Here is an 18,583-nt window from a genome sequence, read left to right as displayed (position 1 = left end):
GTCACGTGACCTTGGGGGGGTCACGGGACCTGGGGGTGTCACGTGACCTCGGCGGGGGGTCGCGTGACCCCCCAGAGAAATTTTTCCGCTAGATTTAGCGGGGAAATTTTTCCGCTAGATTTAGCGGGGAAAATTTTCCGCTAGATTTAGCGGGGAAATTTACTCATAATGCACCGCGCGATTACGCCGACGGCGACGCCGCTCAAGCCAGAGACGGGCGCCCAAGAGCTGCGCTCTAAAAAGCCAGCTTGCTCTGGTAGCTGGCTTTCCCCCACGCGGCCGCCGGCTGTAGGGGAAAGCCAACTTGCAGAGCAAAGCGGCGCTCTGCAGGAGAAGGTGCTCCTGCTCGGACGTGCTCCGTACTCTCGTCGCTAATGCGCGAATAGAGAAGGCAACGGCCTCGGCATTTTCGAGTCCGTCGATAGCGTAGAAAATATTGTTATTCCGGATGCAATGAAGAAAAAGCAGCGGAAGATGCAAGACTACTTCATCGTGTAATATGTCAGCAGAAAGTGGATTCTCGAGAGTCAAATGCATTAAAACTGTTATATCGAATTACACGATACATGGAACTAATTCCCGTTTTTTCGCGAGTTCTGTATATATGCGGGTTTGACTGTACTCCGTTTTACGATAACTTGGCAAACTGTAGAGGCTGCGGCCCCTGTGACCCAATCGGGGCACCAGAGCAAGGCACGTGATAACTCTGTGTGGCCTCGTTACTGCCGCAGCAACGGAGCCCTCTGCAGCATAAAGTAGTTCTAGGCTTCTTTTTCTTGTAACGTCAATTGAACTCGCGCGATTCCATATATAACGAGAAGATAGGAAGAATAAATAATCGCAAATTCGCGAGTTTCAATTATATTTAAATCGAAAGAAGCGACGCCACATCCGTATCTGCTCAATATTTTTTGCCTCGCAGCACCGTGGCCGTTGGCAATCGCCGGTGATCGCGGCCATGGAATAGGCTGTTTCCACTCAGAACATTGCACTGTGCCCTGGTGTTAGCACCCGTTGCAGATCTGCATCTAAATTGAGCATATGGTTGTCTCGTGAACTGTTCCCGAAGTGCTCGCTATTCTAGCGGACGGATATGTTGCTGCAGCGGACGTTCATCCGAAATTGGTTGGTTTTGGAGCGGACGACTCATGGCTAGCAGACGACAGCCGGTTCCTCCGGGCCTCGCATTTGGTATGGTGACAAATACTCCCTTGACGTCGGGTCACGTGCCTCGCTCAGATGCTCTGATTGGGTCGCGGGGCTCTGGCCTCCGCAGTTCGCCGAGTTATCCTGCGACGGAGTATAGCACAGCTTCTACCTGTCAAACTAAATGGAGCTTTCCAGCTAATCGAGTTTTGCCGCGTGCCGACCCATCTGGGCACTGGAGGAAATGAAGCAGATAAGTTGACTGCATCCACGAAAGATTTTTTGTAAAAGCGTCCTTTGGCTCACCCCAGCAGTATTTCGAGCCACTGTTAAAGAAATCAATTTTTAACCCCACCCAATATAAGATCTCAAAAAAGAAAAAAAAGCCTGACATTATTTAACTTATTTTGGGAATTCGGGGGAGCTCCGTTTATAGAGATTGTCAACCTGAAGTTCTCCTTTGCCGCCCGAGAATCGGTCCTTCTCGCTCGACGTACCGAAACCTTCTCTGTGGCGAGGACAAAGCTGCTTGACCATTGCGGGGAACTTCTGACTCTCTCGCGTATCTTGCGGTGGTGTAGTTTTGATCGCGATATACGTCGATCGTGCTTTCCAGAGCTTTTTAGGAAACATCTTTCACTTCACCCCATGTTCCTGCTCGGTGACGAGCATTTTGTATCGTTCAACCGCATTTTAGATTATCTTAAGAAAAGTTGTATTTTATGCCAGTTATAACTTTTAGAACTTTCATTACATCGCTGTTCTTGATTGTTTCAAATTTGTCTCACTTGGCGCAATTTGGCCTCGGTAGCTTTTGTGCCATGCTGTAGTCGACGACAAATCTCGGGCAAGCGGGTCGGTCTGCCCTGCGCTCGATGGATTGCGGCGGCGGCGTGGTGCCGAGCCCCGACGAGACAGCCGCCGGAGCGAACAATCGAGTCAGTTCTTCAGTTCGCGCGACGGTCGCCTGGCATTTTCCGCGCTGGTCAGAAGTCCGCCGGTTTTTTACGAAGAAGATCTTGCGGCCGTCGGTTACTGCCTAAGAGATTGCTGGATGTTCCTCGTGCGTGGAAAGAGGCATCCGAGTCGACGGGCGCCGAGAGCGCTCTGACGGATGTCTCGTTGCAGCTGGACCGGGAGAAGTACTTCCGAGGGGTGCAGTGGGTCCGGGACCTGCTGCTGGGCCTGGAGTTTGAGCCGGACCGGATCCAGGTGGTGGCCAGCAAGATGGTCAAGGATGTGGTGAAGAAGAGGCGCTCGGGCATGAAGGTGGCCGGCACGGTGGTGCGGGCGCTCTGCTTCCAACCCCGAAGCAACCAGGCAGCCGGCAGCATGCTGCGCCAGCGGGCCTTCCTCGGCCACCTGCTTGAGCGCCTGGGGACCCAACCGGCACAGGTGAGGCCCCTCCTTGCGTGGTTTGCGCCTTTGCGTCGGAGTGCGGCTGTCGAGACCGCTGGAAACCGGCGAGAGATCTGTCCGACGGTCCAGAAACACTCGCGAGCTGCATACGACCGGACCGAAGGTTTCAAATTATTTCCGAGATTGGATCTACGTACGACAAATGGGCGCTCGTAAGGCCGTCGGAATTATTTCGAGCCGACGGCGAAAGAATGAGGAAACATGCGCAGATCTTGAGTGTTTGGAGGCTCCCCGATTAGGAACGCAGATGCATTCTCTGGTCATAAGCGGTCACTGCCGGTTGTGTGCAAATGTCCAAAGGGTCCTTGTCAAGAAGGGCGTTTCGTACGACGGCGGGCGACTGGAGCGGGGACGATGGGTGTGTCTCCGAGGTGCGACCCAACAAAGTTTCGCAGGACCGTTGGAGCAACGAGAAACGGGAGTGACCAGGCAGAACGATTCCGTCGGATGGCAGTAATTGTAACTCTTCGGTGATGCGCGATTCCTGTCTGAAATCGGCTCACCGGTGCGTCAGCGGGTGTTCTTTTCGCTCCGAAACTCATAATTTCGAACCAACTACCGTATCGAAAGAATGCCTATAGTATGCATTTCTTGTTTGGGCGATAAGGTATTCCCTAATACTCGTAGAATGGCGGGGTTATATAAGTACATCAAAAATATACTTGGGTAGAAGGTTAAAAAATTTCAAACATTGCCCACTCCTGTTATTTGTTGGATGCGAAAATGACATCAGTTACGAAGCAAATAGCTCCGACTAACCTAACAATGTCAACAGTTTATGAGTAGAAGAGAAGGACAAAGCATTTGGTTGCTGGGAGCTAGTTGTTCCTAGGGTGCACCGATGATGTCTCACATGGGGACAAAACGTCTACTCACAAATTGTTGACATTGTTATACATGTCGGAGGTATTTGCTTTGTAATCACAAATCCCGGTTTTTGGAACATTTTTGCAAATAACGTTAGCCGCCCGATATGCCGCATCGGTTCTCGCGTCGATAATTACGATAAACTTTTCTCTTTGCGTCCCCAATATTTTTCGGCGTTTATCTCCTCGCCGTTGGCAAACGTTTAATTATGATTTTACGTATGTGGTTTCCGAGTCCTCCACAAGTGGGACATTCTAGGCTTTTGGACCCAGAAAATCTGCAGGGACTCCCTCGAAACGTCCGCAGGGGGTTTGGGGAGACTCGGTCGAACGACCTTCCCGGGAACCGCTCGGCGGTCCGCGCAGGTGGTGGAGAAGCTGAAGGCGCTGAAGGCACACCTGAGCCGGCCAGAGAATGTGACGGTCCACGTCTCGGCAAACCTGGAGAAGCTCTCTGCCCTGGGGGACGTGGGCGGCCCCTGGCGGACCTGCCTCTCGGAGCAGCCCCCGGCCGGGACGGCCACCCCCAGGAGGTGGGTTTGGCCGGGCGGCCCGGGCACGGATGCCGGGAACGCGATTGCTCGCCTTGCGCCGAAGGTTGCGAGAGAATTACCCTAAGAAGGAGTCGAGGGACGCGCGTGCACATTCGTTTCGGGTTTGCGGTTCGGGAAATTTGAGCCACTGGCACGCATAACGCACGTAACCACGCTCGCGGTGTGCTCCTCTTTGCTCGGGTAATCTAGCGAAAGGTCCATCGGGGATCGTGAAAACGAGGGAGGGGATTTCGTTGGAGGAGGGACGGGTTTCCGAGGCCTCGACACGCGGCTGGTGTGGTCGTACGTTGGCGAAGAAGCCGAAGGGTTGGGGCCCGAATTTTAACGCAGAACGAGTTCTGGGGCTGGGTCTTGTAAGAAAAGCGACGCGCCGCACTCAATTGCCACGTAGGTCGAGGTCATACGAGCAATATGTACTGTCCCCAAAGGGGCATCGTTTACGTTCCCCGCTAGATTTAGCGTAAAACTTGCGACGTCACTTGACTTGACATCAAGTTTTGGGTGTCTCGTGGCGCCTAAGGTCGCTGTGTAATGTGACATTGGGGTTGTCATGTGATGCACTAACGAGGTGGGAACAACGTGTGTCCAGCTCATTCCCAACATATTTTGTGCCTCTGAGTTGATCAGATTGATCTAGACATACTTTTCTTGGATTACCGGTAGATTGAATTGCAGCATCTGCATAGAACGTGTCCAAATTTTTTTGGCACCATTGTGCCAGTCTAAAGACCCTGTAGGGCAGTTTCACGAAAGGTCTTTTCACCTTCGGTATGCCGCTTGCAGTGTGTCGATGAACGGCTTCCACGATTTTCCCCTTCAGTTCGTATGCGGATCATTGGTATGTGGCGTCATTTATGGCGGCGCACGAATGTGGTTTCGTCGATGCCATAACTCGGTAAGTACGATGGGGGATGTATTTGGGCCGCACACTATCGCCCTTATTCGGCTTTTTTCTTTGGGAGTCTCTCCGGCAGCATCTACCGGGGCCCAGTTTGGCCACATATGGGTCGTCCATTGCAGGCTCGTCTTAAGCCCAATAAAGTCGGGTACGTATAAAAATTGAGCGCCGGCCGGCGCTCTCTTACGTTCCCGAGCATCCGTGCCGGCTCGGTCAGTGGGGACGTAAACGAACTCGAGCCGAAAATGCCGCCTCCGCAAATAGACGAATGTCCTCGAAAGTTTGGCGACACGCCATGCGGCTAGACTTTGTGCCCGAAGTGCATCGCGCGAAACTGCCTTATAGGAATACAGGGGCCAGAATATAGTTTCACGTTCACCTTTTTATCCCTTCGAACGAGATGGAACTAGCGTCATTGGCACTTTTGCGCGCAACGTCGTGTCCTTGCTGCGGCACCGTGCGCCGTAGTCAAATCGTGAAACGTTTGGGCAGTGAAATGCTCCTCCGCTTCCTCGGTATTTCGAGTCTCAGTCCATAAGCGAAGAATTCATTAGGGGCAGGAATTAGCGAAAAGGCGTCGGTTTGGCGCAAAATGCCCGAAGCGTTCGATTAGGCGAGGTTGCAGAAAGTTTGGCTGGGCGGCGAAAGGGGGAGGGCCCTGAGTTTGTCCGTGCCCCAGCGCCCCCCGGGTCCAGTGCCACTCGCTGCTGCGGGGGGACGAAGCGGGCCTGCCGCGGGACGTGATTGCGGGCGTGGGCTCGGTGGAGTCGGCCTTCCTGACCCAGTGCACCCCGAGCCTGACGTCCTACTCGAGCCCGGACCTGCCCGCCCTGCTCGTGCTCATCCAGTACCTGGTGCAGCTCGAGGTGAGGCCGCTTCTCCGCCGCTTCCAGTCTTGCTCGTTTTCCCCGGCCCCCTCGGCGTCTCCGAGGTGCCATGGGTTCGGATCTCGACCGAGTGGCCCGCAATTGTACGGAGGCTCGTCGCGGAGAAAGCGCACCTAACCGAGACGTTCGCGGCACCTCGAAAGGACCCCGGGACCTGTCTTGCGGAACGACGACTGCGAACGACGACGACAATGAGGGTCCCCGGGTGCGAGAGTTTAAGACTGCACGACAGACGGGACGGGTGTGCTGGGAAAGAAGCGCTCGGAGGCGGCTCGTCGACGGACCAGTTGCAAGAGGGTGGCCCCGACGCTCCGAAACGATAGTTATCTCGACGCGTGGACTCGTTCGCGCTGCCGAGCAACCGTCATTTGGATCGGTGACTGCGTGGAGGGCGAAGCACTCGGCTCATTGGGCGTTATTGCGGGAGCCAACGTGTAGCGTGCAATTTGCGTCGTGCTCGAACAAATTGCGGCGAGGCTAGGGAAGATTTCGGGATGCACCATAAGGAATCGCCAGACCTCCCGAATTTTTTGGTCTCTGCGATGCGGGGACCGCACCGACAACGGCCATGACGAGGAACGCTGCATCCGGCTAGCTCACCAAACCGGAGATGCCGCCGCGGTTGATCCTCATCAAACTCGTTGTTTGAGCGGTTGCGGAACGCGAGCCAGCTGCCGTCCCGCCGGTCGCAGTATCCGCAGACGTGCAGTCTCGTCGATCTTGGCGACCCGTCGCGTCCGACGGTCTGCCGCTCGTCCGGCGAATCTGGGCGCAACGAGGTGGCCGGCCGGCCGGCCGTGCAGCTGGTTCACGACTCTGTCGGAACGGTTCCAGAAACGCACATTTTGGTTCGAGGAATCACGGAGAGCAAATTTTTGAAAACGTTGCGAACGACAACAAAACGATGGGGGACGTTGCTGCGGAATCTCAAAAAGAAGACGCCGTTTTCGGCCATACAAAGTCTTTTAAGGTGCGAGTCAAATTCTATTTGAAAAGACGCTTAAAATCTTTTTATCCCTTTATTTCTTTTCTAAAGCAGTAAAATTATTTTGAAGAATAAAAGTAACAGTTTGTACCAACCACTATAATAATGTGTAGTGCCGTTTAGGAGATAGTGTCGCATGCATGGACGAGTTGGTAGCGCACGCATCTCTCGTGCGGAGGAGCTAAGTTCGAACGCCACTGCCCCCGTTTTCATGGCAAACGTCGAGGAGTGGGGATTGGACGAGGTGTCAGCCAATGGCCCGAGTCTTAGTGGACGCGAGGAAGAGAGAGAAGGAACCTACTCATTGCGCCGCAAAAAAGAAGAAGATGCGGTGCTGCTAATAATGCGGGAATGCACGAAAGGTAATTAGAAGTAACCTTTACCGAGAGAGTTGCGAGCCCTATTGAATTGAGTAGTGAGTGCAGGGAAAGGCAGAAAGCAGAGTGTTGTAAACAAAGAGATTGAGGATAGAATACAAAGACCTTTTTTTCGTAAAGATCCCGCCGATAGAACGACTCGCTTCAAATATTTGTCTCGAGCACCGGTCTTGGAACCGGTTGAAGACTCGCGTATGCTTGAGCAAGGAAGTGCATTCCCAGTCTCTAAGGGGAAACGAAGATGTCCCGCCGGCAACGACGTGCTCTCCGTCTCGCACTCCCACATCTACCAGTCTGCATAAACCTTCCCTCACAAAAAAGGAATTTTCTATACTACCGTAAAATACCGGACAAGCGCCCACTCAAAATTGAGAGATAATCGCGAAAAAATGGGGGATGGGCGCTTGTCCGGTCATCGATTTTACGTATCAATCTACCGCGCATATTTTCTCAGGTCTTGGAAATTTGGGAATGGGCACTTAGTGTGGAATGGGCGGATGCGCGGTATTCTACGGTACTCCGTAAAAACACTTAGCGGCAAAGTCCAGCGGTTTCTGTGCTGCGAGTCAACGAATTAATCTTGGGGAAAAGTCTTTTGAGCTCCTTGGGTGCAGAGAGCACCAGATCAAACCTGGAAGCCACCCTCCTAAGATGGCGAGAGATTCGGTGGCTGTTGGGCCCAACGGCTGGTCGGCATCTCTCACGAGTGTTTGTGTCCCGTTCTTAGTTAAGTTTTAACGAGATGTTTAGCGATTTCTGACACCCTCGACGAGAGACCTTTCGAAGGACGATCACCCCTTTGGATGAGCTAGAAGACATTTGTACTGGAGCAGCATTGTCTTAAAACATGCTTAGAACTTAGAACGGCACTCTCTGTCTTTTTGGAAGTAAACTTCTGGTAGTACCCCATCGGTGGGCCTGAGCTTTTGTGCATTATCCAAGAATGAAGTTTGAAAGTTGTTGATGAACTGAGTGTCAACTTTCGCGTGTTTAGCTTTTAGGAGGACTAGACCCGTCGACATTTCTGAAGGCATATTGAACCTGGAGTGCAGAGAGACCAAGGGCAAACATCCCCAATTCTCATTGTTCTTTTGTGCTGCAAGTTTTTTTGTTTTTTTTTCATTGTGCACAACCAAGTGGGCCCGCTAGTCAATTTTGAATTTAGCTTTTCAACTATTTTTGAGGTTCTGGAAAGTTGCAGTTCATTCTCGGCATTTATCGCACGTTCGGGTTCGGAAGCTTCCTGAACATAGACTGCATATAAAAGCAGCCATAGCCTGTTGCTCCGGGTCAGTCGTCCGCTGGCGTTCGATGCTACTGTCACGCTCACATCAATGTCTATAGCTGCAGTTATTGCACTCTGTTTTGTTGTGGAGCAAGTTTACCGCACTAAACCTTCGGTTTTCTTAGTTATCCACCATTTTGTGAATTGTCGTTTGTGACAATAGTTGTACGCTGGTAATTATTCTTCTAATCTCTAGCTGATGCAAACTGCTGTGCATTCTAGTGGTTCATCGAAATTCACTAAATACTTTAGCTACCAGGGACTACAAGTCACTACTAAGCCACGGTTAAGGATAATCGAGTGCTTCGAGAAAACAGACCTTGATGGTCGATATCATTCATCAGTCCTTTGCTAAGCGTAGGAATTAGCGAATACGATAGTGGATATTCACTTTGAGATGAACTGCGATATTGCTATTTTTCGAAGCGCCGATTGCGGCAGGTTGGCCCCGTTGAGCGCGCTTCTTACCGAGCACCGGTGCACCGCGGAGAAGCAACACCCGCGGGTGTTGCTTCTTCACAGTGCACTGGTGCTCGGTAAAGGCCCTGTCACACTGAGGCAACAGCAACACAACACGTCCAACAGTCGGGCAACTTGTTGCTCGCTCCCCGTGTTGTCCGACAAACCTGTCGCATCACGACAACAGCAGTACAACGTGGACAACAACTAAAATCTCTCCTCGGTATGACAGCTTTCGGCAACAAAAACAGCAGCAACTTTTGTTGGACAATGTGTGTTGCCCCAATCGCTGGCTGAGCGAATTTTGGGTCGGCAACACGACAACCAGTTAGCTTCGATGGCAGAGCTAGTTCTTATCAATAACGTCTCGAATAAAGGCTTGGAAAACATTATTTAACGATAATTGAGGCTGGCGTGCAGCTAAAATAAGGTGACGAATGTTTTACCGCATAATTACGGAAGGCGATTGTCGGAATGGTCGCAGCTAGGGTCGTGAACGTTCAGTCTGGTGTTGAAATATGAACTGCCGAGAGACCAGCTGAGAATTCTGCCAGTGAGATAAAATGGCATGCCTACTCACCCTCCGATAAAGTGTAATAAACATAATCCAGAAAAGAAAATATTAAAAAATCGAAGCATTAAAACAATTACTCTGATCATGATTGTTGATGCTTGGAACTTGGAAACAGCCGCTACCGGACACTTGATTTGTTTCAAAAATACCCAGGATGTTTTGGGGAATGAAGCGCTCGCATAGCAGGCAATGGGCAAATCGACAGCGTTGGAAAATTTCATTCTACCGATTGTTACGAAGGCCGATTGTGTTGGTGTTGCAGTTTTCAAACGCTGTCAGTTAACATCACGTTACAAAAGACGCCCTGGGGTACTGCCAGTGCTTACTCAATTTTAGGGGAGAAATAGGAATTGCATGAAAGAACCGGACAGAAACACTTCATACCGGGTAACGTAAAACCTGAACATGTATCAGCCATCTCAATTTCCTTGATTAGGGCTATCTGCTTTGTCAGCGAATGAAGAGTATTTTGATAAAATAAAAAAATAGAAAATACTTCCCATGTCAAGTTTTCTAATTAGTCGCTAGTTAATGTCGTCCCGTGGTAATTTCTGGCCCTTCGAACGCACTAGCACTTCTAGAGTCATACGCACACAAACGAAGGTAAACAATCAAGATGGCGGAGTGTTCCCCGTGTTGTTCCCACTGTCAGTGCGACGACAACACTAGCCGGGCGGCAGCAGCATGTTGCCCGACTGTTGTTGCTGCAATGTGAAAGGGCCCCCAGCAACACGATTTCCTCGTGTTGCCGGATAGAGTTGTCCAACTGTTGTCTCAGTGTGACAGGGCCTTAAGAAGCGCGCTCAGCGGGGCAAACCTGCCGCGATCGGAACTTTGAAAAATAGGAATATCGCAGTAGCGTGCTTAGGGGAAAAGTAGGCTTTCAAAGCGAGACGATGCACGTGCGTGCCTGATGTATTTAAATAAAAAAGAAACGGAAACTTTGTGAATGTTGACATCTGCATTGCAGTAAAATTCTCAAAACTAAGCTTTGGGTATTACGCGAGAGTCTATGTTAGCATGCCCCGACAACCCGCATTAATCATTCGTGATTGTCTTTTCAAATTCGAGATTGAAGGAGATTTTTATAAAGCAAGAAGGTTTCCAAATATCCTCTATTATAGCTGGGCATCTCTATAGGTTATTTTTATGTCAAATGTGTCATTTACTTGCCATCCCAATGTGGGCATTGGACTTTTTGAGGTTGCAGGTCAAAAATCAAGCTGATTAAAGCTGGCCTAGTGGAAGCTCAGGAACAACCTTCACAAGTTCAGCTGGGTTTTCTTTTATTAGTGAAAGGCTCGGAGAAGCTATTCGATATTCAACTAGAAAATGTGGAACCGAAACCTCTATTTGCTTCAAAGTCAAAACTCCCTATTCACGCATGCCTACAGGCATGACGCATGCTTTGGTTGATTTGGCACCTAGTCTCCAAAATTAAAATCTTTGTACTCACTTACAGCTTCAGAGAAAATCTGAGTTAGCCAAAAGGAGGCGCACAGATGATCCTCATACTCTTCAGGCTTCCCTTTCTAGTCTCCAAATGCGAACGAGATCAGTCCACACGAGCGCGGCACGTGTCCGAGCGAGAGGCATCTGAAGCTTCGTCTCGTTCCGCTTTCACGATGCCCGGAAACACGTAGAGTGCCCGCTCATCTTTTTTTTTTACGCTGGACGCGCTCGTGGGATCATCTCAACTTGGGGAGCGCTCGAAACACGCCGCACATTTTGTGTCTCCCGACTCGATCCGTAAGATTGAGGTGCTTTTTGTTTTCTCGGGTGGAGAGCGAATGGTGTTGGGTGCGGTGTTGCCCCGTGCAGGGCCCGATGTGGCGGCAGATCCGGGGGCAGGGCCTGTCCTACAACTACAACCTGTTTGTGCGGCCCTGCGACGGCCTGCTCTACTTCTGCCTCACCAAGTCCAGCCTGGTGGCGGCCGCCTACGGGGAGGCCCTGCAAATCGTCGTGAGTGCAGTCGCTCTGGGGGCGGACGCGGCGGAGCACCCGGGAAAAAATGGCATTCGCTCCGACGCTTCGACGGCCGCGTTGTCGTCCTTTGCCTTTTAGTTAGCGCGTGTTTGCACCGGGAGGAAAAGCGAACCTCGGTCCGGGGCCACGACTTTGCTTCTCAATCCAAAAGCCGCTTTGGCCATTCGCAATTGTTTGCGCTGTCCGGACGACGAGTCATTCTACTTGCGAAAAGTACCTATTGTATTTTTCGGTCTGTGGTCCACAGACTATAAATAATTGCCTTCTGCATGCTGCTATCTTTGTCTACCGAGCCGTGGAACGCGTTTGAGCGTGCATACCTTGCACTTGCATTGCACGGCCCAGTGTCGAGGGCTGGAAATGGTGAGAAGCGCCGGCGTATACTACTGGCTGTGTTCGCCGGACGTGACTAGCGCTCATTTAACCCCCAACTATGTTGTCAGCCTAAACGATCACGTGGTAATGGCGACTAAGTAAGCGCTCGGTATTTACCGGCCGTGTTTAGGGAGAGGCTTAGTCGCTACGAGCGACTTGGGAGACAAGTAACAAATCTCGGTCAGGAGGTGGGGCTAGTTTAGCCGGCGTCTGGCAGCCGATTCCCATCGCCGCCTACCACTGGCATTATCTTATACTCTAGTTACGCGGGCACCCTTGACCACAGTCAAAGGTGACCGAGGTCGGATTGCGGTTAAGGGTGCCCATGTAACTGCGGGGTAGCTGGCAGTAGCTGCCAATCGTACTTAAGCGTAGCTGCGGTTGGGGATGCTTGTCGGACGCCCTTGACCTCGGTTAAGACGGACCGCACTTAACTGGGGTGGCCCCGTAACGAGGGCATGCCCCGAGCGAGGCTGGAGCCCCCGGTGGGTCCCCCAGGAGCGGCACCTGAGCGGGGACGAGGAGTGGGACGAGGAGCTGCTCGAGTCCAGCCGCAGCAGCCTCATGTTCGAGGTGGTCGAGAAGGAGAAGTCGGTCAACGAGGTGGCCCTCCAGTCCCTGCTGGCCTACCACCGGGGCATCGACATGAGCCACACCAGGTGGGCCCGCCTAAACCTCTTTTGCCTCTGCCCTTACCTCGACCAAAGAACGGTCCCTGCTAGACGTGTGCAGATTGTCATTTTGGACTTTGAATTCGGAGCAAGTAGCGGTTTAGGCTAAATAGTTTCTCCGAGCATTTCGCTACCGCTAGGCCCTGCTTAAGCAAATATTGTACCCACTCGCGAAAATTATTCCCAACCCTCCGCTTGTCCACTTCTCAGCTCGGTTGATTTTAATTTTACTCTCTTTAGGAACTGTGGCATCAAAAAGTCCAGTGCTTGCATTGGGCTGGAAATAAGGGATTGGACGTAAAATTCAACCTATAGAGACACCCAGCTCACCTGATCGAGGGTATTTATGGATCTGCTCGCTACGTGCATATAATTTCTTCGATCTCAAATTTAAAGAAAAATAACAAGCACGAATGATAGACGCAGGTTGTTCGGACATTGCTGCCTAACATCTGCTTTTGCATAAAAGGCACCACTTAATTTTCAAAAAATATACCGCCACATAGATATTAGCTAAACTTGAGGAAGAAAACGAGAAGGGACGGACAAACACAAACTTCCAGTTTGTGTTTGTCCGTCCCTTCTCGTTTTCTTTCTCAAGTTTAATTGTCCGTACCAACCCGCTCGTTCTGTCCTTAGATATTAACACTCCGGGAGTTTTTGTTCCTTTCTAAATTCCCCAGACCCGTGTGTGCACTGTCCCACTTTGAAGGTGCGCTTTTCTCTCGAGCTCGCGGTTGCGCTGCAGCAAAGCGAGCCCCGCAAGCATTGCCTCCCTGCAGTGCATCGGTGCTCGCTGAGAAGAACACTCGACGGGGCTAGCTCGCCGCAATTGACGCTTTGAACGTTGGGAATATCGCGGCTCATTGTGAGGCAAATATCGAATAGCGTGTTGTTCGAGGCTACTTTTAGAAAATTTGAATATTTGCGTAACCCTAGTCTTTATCCTTCCTGGCGTGTGGTCCTCGTGGCATGGGCCCATTTTTGCTTTCGTTCCTACTCGAGACTGTGATATTGGTAGCTAGAGGGAAAGATTAATTGACATCGCAAAAGTGTGAGGTGCGGAAGTAAAAAAATTGAGCAAAACTCGCACGAAGCCTTTTATATCGGGCTTTCGCAATGTCTAAAATTTGCTCACTCTAGCGTTTTTTTTCTCTAAACATCACATTCGTATCACACCATGTTCTGTCATCTTCTTTTGAGCCCGTGGGAAATCTATTAAATTGCAGCATTGGCTACTACTCGCGGAAGACATACCGTAGTTGCAGTTTACTAAGTTGCTCGAGAGACAATGTAATCCGAGTTTCACGAACCGAAGATGGGTAGAATAAGTAGGCGATTTTTTTTCGAATAGGAGCACCACCCAGCAATATTCGTGCGCACCGCATGTTTGTGCGAACAGCGCTCGAGATGGAATCGGCTGCAGTGGCGTCTCAGAATGGCGAACCACCTTTCGCGACAAGGGGCAACGGTCCGTTCGTCGAAAGACATTTCGTAGCAGGTCAATTGGTAGCAGGGCAGTTCGTGACAAAGGGCCTTTCGTCACAGGGCAATTTGTTGCAGTGACAGTCCATTAGACTTAAAAAAATTTTGTTTCTCCGTGCCATTTTTCTAGTGCCTAACATATTGCTCCAAAACGAAAAACCTCGGGTGAGGTCATATTGACGCAAATGTTTGGAGTCTCTTATAATGGCTGGTTGAATCTATGTTATATCCGCAATAGATGCTGACTGGTTTCCCAATACTCCCCACACAATCTGGGTAGGAGTCGTCCCGGTCACTGATTGGCAGATGGCGGAAAATGTGCAAGTTTGTCGAAACAAATTTATTTAGAGGTGGTCGCTCTACCCTGTAGATGCTTGTACTCATAGTGAAATATTTCGGGTGCACGCCTCGAGGTTGTCTGTGCTGTCAGTTCCATCGTAGCTTTGAAGAATTGCTCGAGGGCACTTTTTGCTTCCTCAACACTCTTGTCGCGATGACTCTGCTTGCAGCTTGGCTTAACTTCATTTTGGCTAGTGTGTGCTTTATCTCGAGCAACTTTAGGAACATCTAGATATCCGGCGATGCACAACCGACGTGCACCCGAAACATTTCACTGTGAGTAGTGTGGGAACCACGTGTTCCCCGCGTCGATATCTAGGCCTAGGTCATGCAGGCCGTGGGGCATCGCCAGGTCGGGGTGCGTCCCGGAGGCGAGGCTGTATTCCCTCGCAGTGGCTCTCCCTCGCCCTTCTCGGGTGATTTGCCTAAGGCACACCCCTGGAGATCTTGGATGCATCCTTCCCATCCGTGATACTGTCAATAGCGGCAGTGCGGTCTCCCAGTGGCGATCCTGTCAAAAGAGACAGCGCCGTTATTTTTGACATTGTTGGCCCTCGGGCAAGCGGGTGGCATCTGAGTCAAATAAACACGTTTTTATTCGGACCCAGGGAACCCTCTGTGTTTCTAAGTGGTAGTCCCCAAAAGGGAAACCCACAGTAGACATATCTATAGGGTAGAGTGACTATTTCTAGATAAGTTTGGTTTGACAGAGGCGCATATTTGCCGCTTTTTTTCGATTAGTTACTGAGACGACTCGTACCCAAGTTGTGTTTGAGTCCCAGGAAACCAGACCATGTCTATTGCTAAAGTAACAGCGATTCAACGAGCTATTATAAGAGACTCCAAACATTTATGTGAGTAGGGCCTCACCCGAGGTTTTTTATTTTGGACGAAATGTTCGGCACTAGAAGAAGGGCACGGAGAAACTAAGTTCTTTCAAGTCTGGCAAACTGTCGTCGCGACAAATTGCCGTACGACGAGATGCCTCACGTGACGAACTGCCCCGCTACAAATTGTCTTACGACAAACAGTCGTGCAGCCGACGGAAAGGCCTCTCGAAACTTCAAGGTGAAATGCCAAGGTCGCTCACCCTCCTTGCCCACCGCATGGCCGCACGAGGCCGCCAATTGCTCGGTGTCCTCGGACCGTGGGCAGCCGCGATTTGGTACCCAGCGAGGCCAGCAACATTGGCATTGCTCCTAGTTTTTGCCGGATGGGGATTTGTTGCCAGCGGGGAACGGCCGCCCCGGGGCATGCGTGAGCCGTGCCTGGCGGTTGTCCCAGGCTGCTGCTGGAGCGGGTGGCGGCGGTGAGCCTGAGCGACCTGCTCCGGGTGGGCAGGCAGTACCTACGCCCACTCTTTGACCCGGCCACCTCCAAGCTGGCCATCTGCTGCCACCCGTCCAAGGTGGAGGACACGGTCGCCGCCTTCAAGGAGTGAGGCCTTTTGGACACGTGCCTTCCGTCGTTCAACCATATTCGGGGAGGTTTGGTAGCGCCATCTGTCCTTGTGCGTTGACAATAAGTGTCGGGAACGTTGATCACTTTTTTAATACACAAATTGGCCGTGCATGAAAGTAATTTTTTATTTTTTTTTAGATGGTTAGCACTCGTAGATTGAGTAAACAATAAAACGAGAATTTCGAAAAGCACATTAGTGGTCCTTTAAAGGGATGCTGAACCGATATTTGAAATCTCATAATTATTGCCCGAGCGGGCTTCACGGGATGGTACTGTACCTAAAAATGATATTCAATCAGACGGGTGGGGCCCGAATTATTGTATTTCTTTGAATTAAGAGCGAATCCTCGGCCGGAAGCCGCCGGCGCGAGGGAGTCCTTCTGAGAGCAGGCGTAGCGGAACTGACGTGCGCATTCTCGGCGCCCTCAGCGCCCCTGGTGCCTCCGCGCATTCTCCTTGTTCAGTGGTGCTCGCCTTGATTCTTCTTTCGGCGGCTGTTCTCAAAGCGGCTGGTACTAGTACCACGCGGGCAGAGCCCGCGTGGTACTAACAATAACAAACGCCACCCGGCTTAGCGCCTGGCTTGGCTTGGCTCCGTCTGTCTTTTGAGGCGAATGAGAATGCGCACGTCACGAAGCGAGCTTTCCACGACGCTCACCAGGGGTCGCGTAAAATTGTATTTTTCGTGTTTATTAAATTTTATACGCCTTCTCGCTCAAAACAACATCATTTAAAAGTAAAGGACATGCTATGTATGCCATTGCGACCAAGAATTTCCACCCAAAATTTCGGTTCAGCATCCCTTTAAGTTTGAGGGTTGCTCGGGATAAGTAGGTTCGATGTAAACAGTAATACAAGGAGATGTTGATAATCGTTAGCAGTGGCCATGACTGACTTGTTATGCCGGATGCACTCGGTCCGATTCTGCTTGCGATTTTCTGTATGGACATCGAGTATCGCAGCCCACGTCGCGACTCAGAAATAGCGAGCAGAATCTCATCGTGTGGATCGTGCTTTAGCGTCCGTTTTGCGACGTGTACGCAGAATGAGTTGCCGCAGATTATTTACATTTTGTGATGTAACGAGCCTCCTTAATTTTGTTCAGGCCACTGACATAGTAAGACATTGCTGGGAGGCCGTAGAATCGGCAATTCTTGCGTGAAAAAGGGCATGGGACTTTTATTGACGGCGTCACATGCCAATGGTTTGTTGATGCGGGACGCAGCTGCCAAACTCTCCCCAGCATTACAGTGAAACTCATTTAGAACGAACCCACGTACAGCGAATTATTGTCAATATCGAACTCGCAAAAAATTTAAATAAAAATGCGCGTAAAAGGTACTTTTTATAACGAACAACATATTGGCTATATCAAACTTTTTCCTTCTGGGGAGGATTCCAAAAACGCGCAAACAGTCGTCTTCTAGCCAGTCCCTTCCCACCCCCCTCCCCCCCCCCCCAAAAAAAAAGAAAGTAGAAAGAATGAAAATTTCAAAAGCTCAAATTGGAAACAGAAATGAACGAAGAAAAACGATTCCAGAGGGGCACAGAAAACAAAAATTGGGCGCCAAGCGGCTGCTTACGAAGAGAAGCGATTCAGACCCGGGAGATAAGCTAAAAAGAAATGTGCACGCATGCGCAAAAAATTTAATAAATGAATTTCTTGAGTGGTAAGTGGCACGAATTTATTTGTTTACTTTTGGCGATATGACCCGTGTATAACGAACGCATTGTAGAAGTTTGTTGTAAATGGTTTTTGCTCTATCGAACTGATGGTAGCGTTTCCTGCTGTTCGCTATGGACGGGTTGGACTGTATCTGCTTTGGGCGCCACTTGGAACCAAAGGAGAAGACGCGGCACATTTCGTAAAGACACTCGGCAGTGAGGGGGCCCACTTTCTCTTGATTTCATCTGGACGAGTTGAGTTTCCTTGGCTGTTTACTTGACCGTTGCTTTACAGTTTTGACAGCTGTACTTTTACCGGACGAAACAAAATTTGACATGTTTTTGCTTTCTGTTGATGCAGATTTTCAAGGAATCTCGTGGTGCTTCCGTCGCTGGAGGACAGCTTTGTTGCGAAATACTGAACCAAATTATTTTTGGTATAAACAGAATTATTTTTGCGGCTTCTTTGGTCCTACAGCTTCCAAAGCAAACTACCCGACAAAACAAAAAAGGGGTAAACAATTTGGTTCATGCGCTCTTGTAACAGTCTGTCTAGATTTTATAAAACTGCAATTTACGTGGTTTTGGTTCGAGTTGATCAAAACTGGACCGCTGCCTTTCAACATTGGGCCATTTGCCATTCATTTTCCTTTTATTGCATTCGCTCGAATAAATGTTCTCAAAATAAAGGTGCACAGTTTGACTTTTGATTGTTTTTTCTTGTTTACGACTGCCAAGGCCAAACTCCGCAACGGGGTAAAAACTTTTATCGGAGGAAAAAATCGCCAAATTTTTATTTTGGAGCGAAGCCAGGGCTAATTGAATATTATGGTTACCATTAATTTTTTTCTACACCAGCAGCAATATTGCATTCCCAATTTGATTCTGCATCAATATGCAAACTGGAACATGTTCTCTAGAAATATTTGGATTCAGTGGATTTGTTAGCATTTCTTTCTTGCCGAGCAGAAGGTAAAAAGGGCAGGAACACACTGGAGACGGAACCCATTTGTAGGGACGTTCTTCTCTGCAGGGTGCCTGATCACGTTTGAACCGTCCAATGTCGACGTGGTGGCAGACGTAATTTCGCTTCCAGTTTTTCTTGCCACAGACCGCAAGTAAATTTGGGGTGTTGAAAGCTGCGTTCT

General features: G+C 50.2%; 1 protein-coding gene across 2 annotated transcripts in view; it reads left to right on the top strand.

Moving 5' to 3' along the window:
- LOC8038628 (uncharacterized protein C05D11.1) overlaps nt 1-18,142 on the top strand; it is an 89,212-nt gene extending 71,070 nt beyond the window's left edge. For both annotated transcript variants that reach the window (XM_029989669.3, XM_029989670.3), the window contains 7 exons: nt 2,275-2,541; nt 3,798-3,964; nt 5,563-5,749; nt 11,272-11,415; nt 12,313-12,473; nt 15,594-15,746; nt 17,797-18,142. In XM_029989669.3, coding sequence (XP_029845529.2) covers nt 2,275-2,541; nt 3,798-3,964; nt 5,563-5,749; nt 11,272-11,415; nt 12,313-12,473; nt 15,594-15,746; nt 17,797-17,857 — 1,140 coding nt within the window. In that variant the 3' untranslated portion in view covers nt 17,858-18,142. The remainder of the gene's footprint in view (nt 1-2,274; nt 2,542-3,797; nt 3,965-5,562; nt 5,750-11,271; nt 11,416-12,312; nt 12,474-15,593; nt 15,747-17,796) is intronic.
- The last annotated feature ends 441 nt before the right edge of the window (nt 18,143-18,583 follow it).

This window comes from Ixodes scapularis, unplaced genomic scaffold (genome assembly GCF_016920785.2).
Source record: "Ixodes scapularis isolate PalLabHiFi unplaced genomic scaffold, ASM1692078v2 PGA_scaffold3__209_contigs__length_174095766, whole genome shotgun sequence".
Classification (NCBI taxonomy): Eukaryota; Metazoa; Arthropoda; class Arachnida; order Ixodida; family Ixodidae; genus Ixodes; species Ixodes scapularis.
Note: the sequence above shows the minus strand (reverse complement) of the source record. Positions and strands in the feature narration are given on the sequence as shown.